Source organism: Rhyacophila brunnea, unplaced genomic scaffold (genome assembly GCF_057557595.1).
Source record: "Rhyacophila brunnea isolate RB1 unplaced genomic scaffold, BYU_Rbru_1.0 scaffold_7, whole genome shotgun sequence".
Lineage (NCBI taxonomy): Eukaryota > Metazoa > Arthropoda > Insecta > Trichoptera > Rhyacophilidae > Rhyacophila > Rhyacophila brunnea.
Genome location: NW_028233339.1, coordinates 34,550,919 through 34,567,621, shown reverse-complemented (window position 1 = coordinate 34,567,621; position 16,703 = coordinate 34,550,919). Strand labels below are relative to the sequence as shown.

Here is a 16,703-nt window from a genome sequence, read left to right as displayed (position 1 = left end):
GTAAGGCAGAAAAATAATGCCATTTGTTTCAATAAACGTTGATGTTTTGCGGCTTGTTAATTTTGTAACAAGTTAGTAAAAATCACGTAGACGAATGTGTATTGTATGTAGAAAATATTAAATCTTACCGTATATTAATATGCAGTGAATGATTGGTGTCGATCCTGAATCCGCCTGACCAATTGGAATGTGGCAGATCTAACAATCGAACGCACAACAACTGCTCTCGATCTTGCCTTGGCCAATGGAAGGGCATGGCACAACCGGGAACGGCACTCGCATGAGAAGCGGATGCACCCGGATCCGCCTACATCATAGACAGTTTTAATTTCATCCAACTATTTACACATGATACAACGAAATGAAAACAGAGATACATGTACCTATTCCATAATATATACATAATCAATTATATTTTTCAAGCACATGATCATTAAAATGTATTAAAGCACACATTTACAGACATTTTAACAACTTTATTATTTGGCCTCATGCAATAATGTCTATGTTGAGTTTCTTTTTCCGATCTTGGCCACCTTATGAGAGTTTCTAAACAAATTATTTTATGAGAAATTGATGTTAGCCACTTGGTCTACCAATTAGGTTCCATGCTATGCGTTCTTCTGGGGAATTTTCCAGATTCGAGACTCAAACCCACGACTTCATAAGTGGACATGTTACCACTCGTACATCACTACACTGTGTTCAACTAACTAATTATGAACCTGTTGCATATTTGGCAGTTATGTTTTATTAGCTAAACGAAGAACGAGAATGTCACATTTTGGAATTGGGAGGGCTGCCATTTTTCAAATTCTGGTTATCTGGGAATTTCTAAAATAGTAATTGAATAATCATTAATATATACCCAATATTAACTATATTATAAATTAATGGTGGCTATATCAGTGGTTTAATAATTGAATAAATGCATACACCACAATTACATTGTGCCTTGCATTTTGGCCAAACTATTTAAATTGCAATTATTACAACACTAAATTGGTGTCAATAGTTTGAATAATATCTATGGAAAACTACATTTATAATGCCATATATAAATTTGACCCATAGACAATATTAAATTTATGATGATAAAATTCACTCACCATGGTTGTAGCATAGCACTTTTGAGAGAATTGGAGGTGAAATGATGTATTGTTGTGTATTTGGAATCGGGGTGATATGGTGCATATGTTGGTATGCCTGTAGTGTCCTCTGCCAGGTCGCACAGCGATGCCGACTAATAAAACCCTCTCCGAGCCCCCTGTTCCGCCAATGTTGCCGACCACGAGTCGTCGCACCATTATTCCGGCGCCCAAGCCAAATGATGAGCACCACTAAAGGAAGTTACATTATAAATTAATTAGGCATTTTAAAATAAATCACAGAATTATTAATGTAAAATTATTGTTATGCACCTGAGGTTGTCCATTGGGAATAACACCAGCGCCCACTCTGGCCACAACGGTTGGACTTCCGTCGGAATCTGCAAAGCTGAACAGGAGCGGAGCCACCATTCTGGCGATCTCATGCTCTTCGAATTGACCAGCCGTCTCTGTGGGAACACCTTCTTGTCTAAATACTATCGGCACCCCGGTTCTGTTCACAATCCAATATGCGGCTGAGATGGAAACCTGAAGAAAGAAAATTAATATATAAGTTTACATACCATCGCCTTGATGGTGAATAGAACTAATCCTCATCTGCAGAATTCAGAGATATGGGCATTTTAAAATTTCAAATCTAATAAACACCTATTGTATTTTTGTGTATCAAACCCTTTAGCAATAATTTTAATGTTCCTATCAAATTATCACTTTTGTGATCACCTCTTCACCAACATAAAATTTGACAATCGGTCAATTGGTCAAATAAAATCGTTTGAAATACGTGATTCTGTGGTTCCACTACACTAACTGGGAACACTACTGGAGAACATCACACTACCCTTAACCTTCCGCAAAATATCCTGGCCTGAGGGCCCACTTCAGGATGTGAAGGGCCATGTAGAACAGACATACATTTACATGGGAGTACCTATGTATTTGTGTATTCTTCCTTTTTTAAATTATTTGTTGTGTGCCTTTATATCCCTGGAGTGTGTATTACTGTGTAATAGGGATAAATCATTCTACAGTGGCACGATAGGCAATTTGCAACTGTATTGGTATTATTTGCTACAATGCATGTTTCAATGCTAGCAAACAATATCACTACAGCTGAAAATAGTTTTTGCTGTATCAATTGCGCCACTTTCGAATGATTTATCTTTACCATTGAACTGGTTGCTAAAATAAATAATTACCGGCAATACCATATATGAAACATAGTGAGGAATAACCATATTTGAATTATACTAAAGTAAACCTGCGTACTTATAATGTTTTTGTTTAAAATTACCTTGATTGTATCGCTGCGTTTGATGGAAACATGAGCATTCAGAGTAAGTTTTCTGCCAGACATGTCTGACAATTTAAGTCTCGTTGAGAATGATATTGTGGTTGTGGGTGGAATCACGACTGACGCTGCACCAGGGAATCCTTCCATGTATATTGATATCTCTATTGATTTCTGCACATCGACCTATAAACGGTAAAAATAACTTTTAGTTATTCGTCAATTGGTCAAAGTAATGGACTGTATAAGTGTTAATTCCTATACATACTACTAACCAATAATTGAATTGTCGAGACGCAAAAACTTGCTTTGGACATTTTTTAAATCTTCTTTATTATAGATTACATTACATCCTTGCAAATTAAGGTATTAGTCATAACTGTTTTTTGATGAGAAAATATAATCAAAATAATTGTCTTAATAGGTATGAAGTGACAGCCGTTTTTTGTAATTTTCTCGTAAAACAATTTGCCGGAGTAGGTTTTGTTACTCGACGTGAGTGTGTTAGTGACGACGTGTTAGTGAAAATATATTTTCATTAAGAGAAATCTTAAGTTTAGTATGGCACACGGTTAGAAACCGTATACGGTTTCAGTCTACGGATGGCCTCTTAGGCACCCCTGTATTTTTTTCTTATATCTTGCCTTGTCCCCGACAATTGAATTTTCATTTAATTGGCTATAAGCTCAAATTATTGAAAAATTTAAAGTAGACACTACAATCTACATTATTAAACATGTAGTGAAACAAAGTGGTCATACGCTATTATTATTATTTTATAATTTTGAATAAGCTACACTTAAAATAGAGGATGTTTTCCAATAATCATAACTAGAGTACCTACCTAATTAGAATAAAAAGATTATATGAATAAAAAAATTTTAATAATGCAGATATTAAACAAATCAGTGACCGTCTTCACCTGGGAGAGTGGAGCTGTCTGTCCAGCGGCTACCCTGCCAACACCCTGTTCCGACTGACCTAATTTGTAATTCAGTTCAACTGGCAACAAGTTGACAAGGCGGACGGGCGGTTTTAGAATCATGATGTGTCCCGGCTGAGGAAGTCCTCGTTCCAGTGGAAACTTTTCGCGACGGAGTATACAACAGAACCTAGATGAAAAAGATGTGAAATTAATAACAAGAATTAGGAAAGATTTACCAGTAGGTATTTGTTTTGCGTGCAGCACAAGGGGTCCCCCAATTCAAAAATTTTAATAAACATTAAACAGAAGTACGTTGATGTATCTAGGATAGAAGCTATATTATCATCAGACATACGTCCCCAGATAACACGTTAACCAAAATAGATAACTATTATAAATATAATATACATAAAACTAGAAAGTTAATAATTTTTAAACATGGTTTTTATGTCATTAATTTGCCATTTTGGCATTAAGTTATATTATGTTTATGATATGTATTTTTTTTTCCAGCCCCAATTTATACTACAATAAAAGCCTCTAACTGGTTAAATCCACCCTTGATATTTCATTTAGTACCTATATTATGAGTAGTTTTGATAATTTTAAGATGGCTGTGATCATTTCAATTGAAAAATTGAAAAAAAATACACGTATATTCTTTTTAACACTACAAAAGGCCTAGAGGCCCAATGACAGTAGTGTATTTAGTAATAGAAGTGGAACAATCACAAACACCCAGGCTTTGAGAAAAACACATAAATATATTGTGTCCTCATCGGGAATTGAACCTGGAGAGGGTGAGAGGCCAGCTCCTTACGCACTGCACTGCGAGAACCACTTGAATTAAAATTTAATTTCAATTTAAAAGTTTTCCTGCAGACGAATGAAGTGTCTTTTAAAATCAAATTAAATTGTTTTCTGATCGTATTACGTCAAGTTTATAATATATTAATACCAACCTATAGGAAGACTGTGTGTTAGAATGACAAACATGGGGCAGCTGAAGACAATCCTGTGGAGTCTGTCTGGCCGCCAGTCTCCAATCGATGGGCTGCGCACAGTACAGGTATGCGGGGGTGGTACCGGGGGGTGAAGTGGCCGATCGTTGGCTGACCAGTGGCCGCACCCACATGGGGGTGGGGTTGTGCGACAGAGGTATGCACCATGTCTCGCCGCTGCCGATCTGGACCGATCTAGGCCCACCTGTTCCCGACCATACGGCCGCTAAAAAAAATACATCAAAAGCAAGAAGTTACTAAATATTTAATATTGCTGTTATATGTGTGGAAATTTGTTTGATACTCTTGAGGGTTTTAAATATTATTTGATGTACATTTTGGGTTAAAAAAATATTACACATTTTTATCATAATAGGTGAAAATACTCTTACAGTGTAGAAAAGTGAAATGTGTATCAACGTATATAATAGATTTATTTCCATCCTTTAGCTGCTATGTTTTTCAAAATCCCAGCGAGAAATGCTACCATATTGGTTACCTACCTTTCATATTGATTGTTCGACATTGGATTATTATTTTAATACTGAGCGTGCAGGAGACTTATAACAATAACTCTCAGTAGGTTGAATTGAATAGAGGTTAAATTGAACAGATAATTAAATGAAAACTTGTCAATAGAGGGTAGATAAATTTACATACATATATACCACTCTGTTCACATATATGCTGTTTTTATAATTTGTCATAATTGCATTTTTTCTTTGCTCAACTTCAAAAGTTTCTACGTAGTTCATTCTAATAGTTAGGGTCATGATCGTTAGGGGTCCCGACAAAGAAAAAGAAAGTATTACTTCTGAGGGCATGGAATGCACGGAGTTCGAACCTATCTTTAACCATGTGTTTGAGGAAATATATTTGAAATGCTAAATCAAACATTAAGTATTCCCTTCATTGCTTTTAAGAATATCAAGACTATCAATCACACTATCAAAATCAACTATCAAAATTTGACAGTTATTAGTATTGCTTCGGTTTATGTAAAATTTAAAAAAAAAAACTTACTGGTTGTCTTCATGCCAATATTATCTGCTCGGACTTCAATAGCTTCCGGAAGTTGGTTGATCAGTTGTAAAGCAGATCTCACTGTTACAAGTTTTCTCGCTGACCCTTCCAATGTTACTGCAAACACTGCTCTGGCTTCAATGTCGCTTTTCTGAAAATAAAATATTATGATAAATATAAAGGGACCGTAATAATCGGATCACGTTATGAGTTTAAGGAAGCAGTGTTTTACGTTCTGTCGATTCTTAATAATATTGTAAGAAATCGGTGCCTAAATATAATAAGCATAATAATCATACTTCTTTTTTTTGCCAGTTCAATTATATTAATTCAAATATTAGGTACCTACTATAATGTGATGTATTGTTGTTTTTATTTAATAAAAATTGCGTTTTATTAAATAAAAACAACAATACAATGCAGTTCCACCATGAATTGACAGTTAACAAAATAAAAGAAAAAATAATGTGGTGTATTTCAAAAAACCAAAGTCCACATATTATGGTCAAAATAATTTAACAAAAATGTCCTTTGTGTAATTTCATACAACATGTAATGGTCTATAATTTCCGAAATCTGCCAAAACCGTATGAAAACAATGTCTAAAAACTTAATGTCCTACAGAAATCGATTAATTGAAATTACATAAATAAATGGGCGATTTTTGACCAATATGTATTTTGCTTATATTATTTATTGCAATAAAGGGTTTATTAATTAAAATAATGCTCAGTATGTAGTCCTTATTCCCATAATTTAATAATAAACATGACCAGTTTCATCCGCTTCAATAGGAGTTATGAATGTCCTATTGAAGCGACTGAAACCGGTTCTGATTTCCGAGTTCCTGGTTCCGAAACTACACATATTGTGTTTTATTTTATTTTAATTAATAAAGGATTTATTTGCAAATAAATAAAAATGAGCATATTGTTTTAAAATACAATACAATGGGAATAAAAGCCAACGTTAAAACAAACCAATTACGTGTAAAAATTTGTGGACTTAGTTTTTGGAAAATAGACGGCTCATTTGACAGTTCTCTGTATGTATTTGTGTAATCTGTTTATTTTATTTTATTCTCATTTATTATTCAAGCTATTACGCAGAATAGTTGTCAAATATGATTAGAAATAGGTCATCACCATTATCAGGCATGCCTGACGTTTCTATGCCCTTTTGGACTACTGGACATTACTCTCTTTGTCTGTTTATAGTTGTTCAGATGGTGCAATCTCTCTCATTTTTGAATGATTCATCTGGACTGGTTCGTTATATAGGACATAGTTCTTTTCTTTCAATTGCATCCACACTGTTCATTTTGGAAATATATTTAATATATAGGTTTAGGCATAGGTGATCACTGACTTTAAAGATTTCTCTTGATTCGATGCTTCCATAATCAACACTTATAATTATGTAATTATTATTTAATTTATAACTATTAGTTTATTTTGTATTGAATTAAGAATATGAATAATTGGAGTGTAATAATTGAATGAATTGAAATTAAAATAAATAGCTTACGGTGTGTGTTGCGTGCCTAAAAAAGACACCAACTTTATCGACGCAAACAGGTGTAATGGAGTTCCAGCCGTCGATGCGTACTCCCAGCTGGTGCAGTCGCAATTTGTGCGAGTCGATGTGGCGCAGTTTGCCGCGGTTGCCGAATTTGAATGGAGCAGTCAGGCCTGGTAACACTTCAATCCACGAGTCGTCAGGGTCAGCCAATTGGACATCACTTACACTGCAAAAAGAGAGCCGAGAATAAAACATTTTGTGAATCTGGGATAGATAGAATATCATATCGTAAGGAATATTAATGAAAACAAACCCGGGTGGAAGAAGAAATATTGAAGGGACAAAAGATCAGATGACTTGACCGTGTTAACACTATACGGTCCGCGAATTTTCGCGAAGAACCTACGCCAATATCCGGTATTTTTTAATGAAAATCAACAAATTTCGATCGCGAAGTTAAAAATGATATAACTTTTGAACCTATTGATATATTTCAATAAAATTTTCAGAAAATACTTAAAATATATCAATGCATCAAATTGTGTCATTTATTTAACACTTGTCAACCTCTGGCCCGCGTTCCATAAAGGTAAAGTATATAATTTGTAAATTTTCGTAAATTGTTTATTATATGTTATTAGATTAGTTCAATTTGTTAAATATAATGTAAAGGAAACAGCCTATTGATATAAAGCAATCACAATATATTATTTTTTAATTAAAAAATGTAATAAAATATTCAAATACAAAATGTTTTACACCGCTATAGAATACGTATCAATTCATTTTTAGCGCTACTACTCATATCTCTGATTATCAAATATAATAAAATAACAAAGACTTCACACAAACTGTGAAGTGTTTAAAAATAAATGCACATTCATTCCCGAACGAACACTAATCTGATTTATTGGTTTTATGGCTGAGGCAGTGCAGTGGCGTGCATATTTTCGAGTAAATTCAAATAAATAAAATGCACGCATATACATTCCCACCGTTTATTACAATTTGGTATTATTGTAGGAATCGAGACAATCCAATAACAGTGCAGAGGCGTGCGTAAAAAATTCATATAACAAAATCTATGAGCAATAGAATTGTAAAACAAACATCTACATTCCACAAAAATATTTGAATCAACACTCAATCTTATGGATAATACCTTTAGGTAACTGGCTAGGCACGAAATAATTATTATCACACTAAAGCTGAAATTATTTGAAATAGTTTATAAAACTATGAATGTAAAATGAACTAACAACTAATACACTTTTTTTAAAATTATACGAAGAAAACCAATTACCAATATGTAGATGTAGAGGTACTTTACACTCTTTGGACATGTAAATAGTTTCTTTTCGAAGTTTATGTGAGGAACACACTTTACACTTTCTTCTTAAACGTTTATTAGTTGCGGAAATCCACGGAAATATTTGATTGTGATTGAAAATTACACTAAAATCTCCGATATCTTCAGTCACTGGGAATATCTGACATACAATCCGCATAGTTTTCCTCTGTTTAAAAACGAATGGTCCTCCATTTTAAAAAGTTTTTTTGGAGATAAAACTAATAAAAAATATATATCCTAGCTGAAATATACTTAGATTAATTATTTTTTCAATGAAATTAGTGCAATATAAATAATAATAGCTATTATTTATGCAGTTACACAAGCAATAATCTCCCGAAAAAAGCGAACGAAAATGACAACGCGATACAAGTTCACAACTATTCTCATTTTCAAGTTAAGATTTCTATCATGGATGATGAAGCATGGTGGGTGGATGTTTCATGGGTAATAAACCATTAATGACAAATTATCAAATAGGATGCAATTTATAGCGAAAAATCGCGTTCATTTAAAAAAAAAGAATGCAGGTTCATAAATGGGTGACTACCACTGAAAAGAGTCGACAATTAAATTTCGAAGTTGAAGTGACGACACTGGAATATAACATTGAGTGTTTATTACCGTTTTTGTTTACGTCTCGTGATTCAGCCGTCTAGAAATGGGCTTGTAACTAATAAAAAAAATGGTATAGGTACAAAAAAAATACTGAATGGTATTACGTCCGCCATCTCTGTAAAAACCCCGAAATATTTTTTTTCCATCATGCTTTTACTTCTTGCACATGTCATTCAACCATCTGTCGATAGATCTTGCAACCAAATATTAAATTTCATATTTATTTTTCACAGTAAAGATATGCCTATGTGAGGACGCCACGTAGGCGTCACCGGATCGTAACGTTCGGCTTGCAAAGGACGCCAATGTGGCGTGACCGGACCGTAAAGTGTTAATAGACGCCACAGACTGGGTCTTCAAAACTTGGGATGTTTTTCAAATTTTTATCAAATATATCTATGGTAATGTGTCAATTACATTGAGCTACTTTACGAGCTGCTTGTTGGCGAATTTACAATCTGCCTGTAAAGTCGCCCAGTGTCATCATTGAACAAGCTAACAAGCAGATTGTAAACAATCTACCGAGAAAAGTTGAAAGCCGGTCAACTTTACACGCTACACGCCGGCGTGTGGGCCTACTGTGTCTGCGCAGTAGCAACCTCCTGGTAAAAAAACAAACTACGTTCTGTCAAAATAGTCGCTGGCTTGTGGCTTCTCTGCGAATGGAAAGTTTTGTGTGTCATCATCACAATCGCAGTAGCTGATCGCCCGCTTTTAAATTCGCCAACAAACAGCTCGTAAAGTAGCTCAATGTAATTGACGCTTAAAGAATGTTTTGCAGTGTTGTCAGATAAAATTTTGAAAATTCAAGATTGAAAAAAGTGTATAAAAATCAACAATATTACATCGAAAGAATAATAAATGACCACTGTATTTAAATATTATAAGTTCCAGATAAATGGTGAAAATCTTACATGTCTGCCGTTGTGACAATAGTGGTGAACCACAACTTGCATCCGGTTTGATTGTGGAGAGCGAAAGGGACAAACGGAGATCTCCTACGGTAACCCGGGGGACTACTTTTGGGGGACATCTCGCCGCGATTTGATAACGAATAGTAATCTTGAGTCCAATTTGTTTTCACCAAAGTATACAAGTCCATCAGAGTACTGGTAACATTCAAGTTAAGGACCTCAGTCGAGTTCACCTCCATTTGGAGTCTGTTTCTTTTTAAGTTGCTCGTCAACCCGTACTCCCAGGATGCGTCGCATCTAAAAATATTCATATATGTAGTCAAATTTATTAATTAGTTTGCGAATAGAAACAAAAAATATATGTATTAATTATTTAGTACTGCAAATCGTTAATGTTAAATGAAAATTAATCTCCAATTCATCATTGTCTATGATATATGAAAATGAAGAACACGGATTGCACTGATTAAAGTCTCTTACTGTTTACATAGGTACTAAATTAAGCCGGCTACAAACGTAACTGCATATTTTTTTCACAGGTAGGCATAAATAAGCATGTGTATGATTATATCGTACAAGTATTTTGACAGTACAAATGACATTGAATTTTTACACTGTATACTTGTTCAGGTATGACTGAACATGTGTATCTGACTTGCGCAAGCCTGAACCAGTCGCATTTTTTCATTGCATTTGTCTTAAGTATACTTGTGTAAAAAAATGCACATATATATCACTCAAGAATGCAGTATTGCTTCTAGCCAACTTTAACTATTTAAAAGATTGTAAAAATTGAAGTCCCCAGGTATTGTTCACAGGTTAGGTTGAGTTTGAAGTGTTGGAAATTTGAATATTTGCAAAAACCAATTCCTATGGAATATTAAAAAACCCCATCAATTAAGAATTAAAATTTAATTCTCTCCTAGTTGATAGCATTTGTTTGTAATATATATTTTGATTGGATATTAACATAAGATTTGTCATTCTACGTTGACATTTTTATGCATAAAATACATAACCAAAAATACCCAACCTCTCGTCAAAATGATTATTCAAATATCATGGTAAAATATATTTGCCTTATTTTAACAAGAATTGCTAGCAATATTAGTTATATTGATAAATGTCATTATCATAATTACCTCCACGGTTCAATAAATGGTTCCCATCCAGAAAGAGCCCTGTTATAATAATCACTGGTCAATTTACACTGAAGTCGACCACCACCAGGGCCTGTCTCTCTATCAATATCTTTCAGTTCCGGCACTTCAGGGCTGGTGCATAAAGGTGGACTTTGAGGGGACGTTAGAGAAGATTTTCCCACCGAATCACTCTCGCGGATATCTTGAGAGAGACTCATGTCGGATAAAGATAATTCCAAGAGCGGTACGTCAGAATCACGACAGTCATCAATGACGCAGATCGATATGCAATCTGCTTTTATCTGAAATTAATTATTCCAATTTAAGACTTCAAATAATAAACTCCATCTGTTATCATAACATCCTGACATGTTATTTTTTTATTATTATATTATTGACTCTCTCATTTTTTGTTGTTGTAAGAAATGGATGTTAGTCACTCACTCAATAATCTACTATGTCCATGCTATGAATCCAAATATCGACACCTTACTTTTATAAGGAATCAACTCAAAATTTCCAGGTTTTGAGTTAATAATGCCATTCGATGGAGAAGAATCTTTTCTCAACAAAAAAAACAATCAAAAATTTCTGCAACGGGTCATAAAATCGAAAAACCCTTTCTAGGATTAATCATTAATTCAATTATAAACGGGAATGTCTGGGTTGCCTATTTTTGTTAAACTGTAAAATGTCATTGTGCATTGCTAAGTTCATTTGAACTAAATAAAAAATAAACACATTTACTTAAAAAATCAAGGCATTAACATTGAAATAAGAATTTGTGCAAAATTTTTACAGGCGTATGCATATAACAGCAAACTGCATTCAAGCTATTTACTGCAAATTTGCATGCATAAACCTAAATGTATCTGACGGATAGTGACGTCACGTCGCCGACGTAATACGCGTCATGCCATGGATAATGTTACTTAATTTTAAATTTAAATTTCCCGAAAATTAATTTAAAATTTTGAAATTGTGAATCGGTGTAAAAATGTGCAAACGGTACCATATAAATTTAATAATTATAAATAAATAATTATCATGAACTTTAAATAATTTATTTGTTACAAAATCATATTTATTTTTTACTTCATAATGCACGAAATGATCAAAGTATACCCAGTAAATATTTCCATAATATGGCAATACAGCTTCACGGATCATTGTCAATATTATATTTACAAACACCTCCATTGAACCACGATCTCGATCATTTTTGCAAGCTTAGCATCATTTTTATTTTCATTTTTTAGCATCATCATGAATCCTATTGTGGCACAACGACGACGGGCAGTTAACTTCACGCAAGATGAAAAGGAATTATTAGTTAGCTGTGCCGATAGGGAAACATTGATAATCTCTGATGTATCTTTTTTGCAGTCGCAAGCGTCTCCTCCTTTCTGTTTCACACACATTTTCGCAATAATTTATAAAACCTACGAAGGTTTCAAGCCTCCTACTAAACGTTTGTTGTGATGAAGTCATTGTGTATTAAAGTGACACTGACAGCTCGCGCAGATCGCCGCCATTTTAAGTTTGGTGCGCATTCCTGTGCGCATCTCGTGACGTATGCATTTTTTATAGTTTCCTTAATCGGCCGATAAACGGCTTACTACGTTGAACACAGTTCAAATGTATATGAATACGGCAGTTAAACACCATTATCTTAGAAGACGGTATTTTGAGTTGTTACTCTATAGAAGTAAGGTATCGAATGTGAATTTGCTAGACGCAAGTTCGAAAAATTTCATAACCTAACAACGTGCCACTCGTTCATCGTTGGACTGATTTATATGTGATAAAAATAACATGACTTTATGAGTACCTGAACACATTCGAAAGCAAAAGACGAAGAGTTGTTTTGCAGTTCCTTCATGGCGGCGTGATGCTGAAAGTGATGCGCCGGTAGTGAGGTGACGGCCATGGAATGTTCAGTGAGCCAAAGCGCGGCTTGCTCTAAACGGCCGTCACAAATAGAAAGGGCGTTGGCACAGTCTTTGGCTGAAAAGCCGAGTCCGCACAGTTTCTGAATGCTCTCCCTGTTCTGATTGACCGGCAGAGTGTTCGACTCCGTGGCCGCCCGCGCGCCTCTTGTTTGCTGCGGTAATGACTCAAACATCTTCATCAGCATGCGTACATCGTGGTATGACAATCTCACGCTCAGTTGAGGTGATTGGATCTAAGGTAAACAAACATATTATAAAAATTAATGGTATTGTATGATCGTTGATTTTACAAAACCAGCTATGTGCACAAAATTGTATTGTTCAAGAGAAAAATAATACTATAAAGATAAAACTAAGTATATTTGGGTTGACTATAATATTTTACAACTTTAATAGAATTTTAATTATATAAACAATATAAATATCGATAATTTCTTACCTTCAAAACCTTCAGTGCGCTTAAATCGATTTGCACAGTGACAGGATCTATGATAGACAAGGCAGTTTCTTCTTCCATCCCCAAAACACATGAAAATACTTCACAGTGATTTAAAACACATGAAAGTGGTTTAGGTTCACTTCCTGGCTTATACGAGATCACGGTTGTGCTCTGTAATCGAACATAAACTTTATGAATGTAATGATTTTAACAAATTAAATTAAATTATAATAATTGCTATACTGAACCAAAACCAATCTTCATCAATGGCACTCAAATTGAGTGGATCAACAACTATGTCTATCTCTGACATTTTTCACAGAACCTAACTGGCATGGAGTGCGTTTGTGTGCCTGAATAGTATCTTCAAAAATGACCACCCACTGTGTCTTAACCGTAAAGATTACAACCAATGTGTGCTACCAATGCTCACATATGCGTGTGAAACATGGACTCTTAATGTAAGGTGAAATGTAAAAATTACAAGTAGCACAACGTGGCATGGAAAGATGCATCTTGGGCATAATGCGGAAAGATCACAAAAGAAACCAATGGATAAGGAAACAGACAAGAATATGCGATGTGATAGACCTCGTTATCACAGATGAAATGGCAATGGGCTAGATGCCACCGTACAGTGGTACCCAAGGGGTACTAAACGTCCACAGGGACACTCTAAAACCCGCTGGATAGACAAACTCATAAATTTTGGTGGATCTAGATGGCAGCGAAGATCTAGGGACCGAGAAGAGTGGAATGAGTTAGGGGAGCCTTCATCCAGTATTGGACCGATTCCGGCTGATGATTATAAGTATATAGGTACCTATGACATAACAAAAGGCACTGTCTTCATGAGTGAAAAATTTTACGGGTAATTATAAAATGATACATATAAGGTGTTGTCAGCATAATTTCTGAGGATGCTGTGACAAATAGACTCTTTCTTCCATCCTGTGTGGGGAATGCTCCGTATGTCGGATGTGTGTTTTGTTGAAATGGATCACAACTCTTGACAATATGCAAGAGACAATTTTACGACAGTAACATGCAGGGTTTTCTTATGTATACAACAAAACCAAATTCTTTCAGTGGTACACATTGGTGACATAATGGACTGATATCACTAGATATTATAGATATGATAGGAGAATACTAGTTTTGAGTAATTTGACTTTGAAGTTGTTAAAATGTTTAAAATGGTCTATCATGTAAGTTTATTAAGTAATCGTAAAAAAGATGACTTTAAAATAAAGACTGTTTAATTATTAAGAAGGTTTCCAGACGGTAAAGTTTGAAATAAGGAACATTTTGGTATATTTAACTCAATATGTAATTTTTTCGAATTAGTGTCTTCTGCCAGAACAGTGACGTTATGATATATATAACAAAAGAGTTACCTTGAGTATAACAGCATTAGTGTCCCATTGCGAAGTATCTTCAACAAAAACTACTTGCGACTCTGTTATGTTTAACTTCAATTCAAATTGTGGCTCTGTTATTGGAGACATTCTGTGATTTGGAGAAAATCCCCCGTTTCTTTCAGTGTAAGTGTTTTTGCTAGAATCAGATACATATCAATACAAACAAGTGAATAGAAGTTTTTTTTAATGCCGGGTATCAATATACCAATTGAATTATTTTAGTATTTTATTGATAACTATATGCGGAGCGGCGCTGAGTGAGAGAATGCGATTCAATAAGTCTCATGCAAGTGCAAGTCAAGTTTTTGTTTTTTGACCATGTTCGATCCTGATAAGGTCATATGGGCCTCCAAGGGTAGAGGTTTGTATTAACGGATTTATGTTTTTTTACGAAAAATGGATGTTGGCCAATTGCTCAACCTATTAGGTCCACACTCTCACACTCAAACACAAATCAAAAAACGGTGTGCATTTACCAGACCCGGGATTGGAACCTGGAAATAGTACCTGGAAACCTCAAGGATAGTAACCGTAACAATGCTGTCTAATTCCTGCGCAATAGTATTGAATAGTTCCACTATAGTTATAATTAGGTACTAGAGAATAATTTTGTCGCTAAATTTCAAAACCCGCTATAACACTTTTTCATTATGTTGAGAAAATCAATAAAAACTTTTTGAACTAAAAAGATTTTTGAATGTTTCAGCAGTGTTATAGCGGAAATTGATAGACGCATTGATTTTTTTTCATAAATGACAGTCAATCATAGCAGATTTTGAAAGAGGCGATAAAATTTTCGTGTAGAGAACGAATCCATTGATATAATATATTATTATATCTTAATTATTTCAAAAAAGTGCTATAGCGGGTTTTGAAATTTAGCGAGACAATTATTCTCTTCTGTAGTTTTTTTATCTAAAAATTATGAAGGACAATACATACCCAATTTTCAAATCAATTACATCCTCCGTGGGCGGACTCATGATAAATTCGTTGACTGCTTGCCACCAATCCAAAATCGCCATAAGCCTCATATTATTTACAAGGATCGTGTAAGCAGAATGCTCTTTGCGCTTCCTGTGTAAATTACCGAAAATGAAAAAGAGAATCGTGAAGTGTTTTAACCACATTTTAATCTGTGATATATATATATATATAATACATTATATAAATATGTATTGGTAACTGCTTCAAAAATATACCTTGCATGAACCTCTGCTTGCACTGAATGTTGACCATTATTATCCATTTCCAAACCCATCGGCTTTACGATATTTGTGAAGACATTTGACCTTTTATTAACCGGATCGGTTTTATAACGAGTGTCCGATAACGATATCTCCTACAAATAAATATGAATAAATTATTATAATATAATAGCTACAATACAAAATATAGAGCTATTGATTTACAAGCCAACATAATATCTACTATTTGTATGGTATAGAATTTTTTTCTGTGAATTCTACGATATGGATTATAAAACAAAAAGAAGCACCTTGTTTCAAAACCATAATAATGGTGTCTACCACGTATACGCTGTAATATCTATTATTTTAATGAATTTAAATTCAAATTCCATCGAGTGTCCTCGGACAATATTATTAAGAGATATTATCTATCATTATGTGCATTAAGATCTGCATATTTTTACTACTTTATATTCAACAAAAAACTGAGTTTCAGAAAAGACCCCTTATTAAAATATCATAAAAAAATCATTATTAATAGGATAGTATTTCTACAAAATTCAAAAGGTAACGGACTGCAGCTGGGGTTTTAGAAAATATAACTAATTTCCAAAAATAATATGTCATATACAACATAAAAATAATAGTCTTGTCTCGAATAATTACGAAAAATGCCCTAACTAATAAAAAGCATCTTTTAGAAGACTTTATAGTAAAACCAACATAAGGCAGTGTTGTGACAGCGTGGGTGTTAACTTTACGAGTGGTGCGACCACAGCCAAAATACAATGTGCCAGGTGCCTCTC

General features: G+C 34.2%; 1 protein-coding gene across 1 annotated transcript in view; it reads right to left on the bottom strand.

The window, feature by feature from the left end:
- Positions 1–16,703, bottom strand: part of Vps13D (vacuolar protein sorting 13D) — a 61,038-nt gene that overhangs the window by 11,799 nt on the left and 32,536 nt on the right. Inside the window, exons 36-50 of the mRNA XM_085957582.1 lie at positions 15,910–16,049; positions 15,650–15,784; positions 14,684–14,843; positions 13,287–13,457; positions 12,727–13,080; positions 10,896–11,197; positions 9,754–10,050; positions 6,877–7,096; positions 5,350–5,500; positions 4,288–4,552; positions 3,323–3,512; positions 2,404–2,586; positions 1,422–1,637; positions 1,110–1,340; positions 129–307 (exon numbers count right to left, since the gene is read on the bottom strand). Coding sequence (XP_085813708.1) covers positions 129–307; positions 1,110–1,340; positions 1,422–1,637; positions 2,404–2,586; positions 3,323–3,512; positions 4,288–4,552; positions 5,350–5,500; positions 6,877–7,096; positions 9,754–10,050; positions 10,896–11,197; positions 12,727–13,080; positions 13,287–13,457; positions 14,684–14,843; positions 15,650–15,784; positions 15,910–16,049 — 3,194 coding nt within the window. The remainder of the gene's footprint in view (positions 1–128; positions 308–1,109; positions 1,341–1,421; positions 1,638–2,403; positions 2,587–3,322; positions 3,513–4,287; positions 4,553–5,349; positions 5,501–6,876; positions 7,097–9,753; positions 10,051–10,895; positions 11,198–12,726; positions 13,081–13,286; positions 13,458–14,683; positions 14,844–15,649; positions 15,785–15,909; positions 16,050–16,703) is intronic.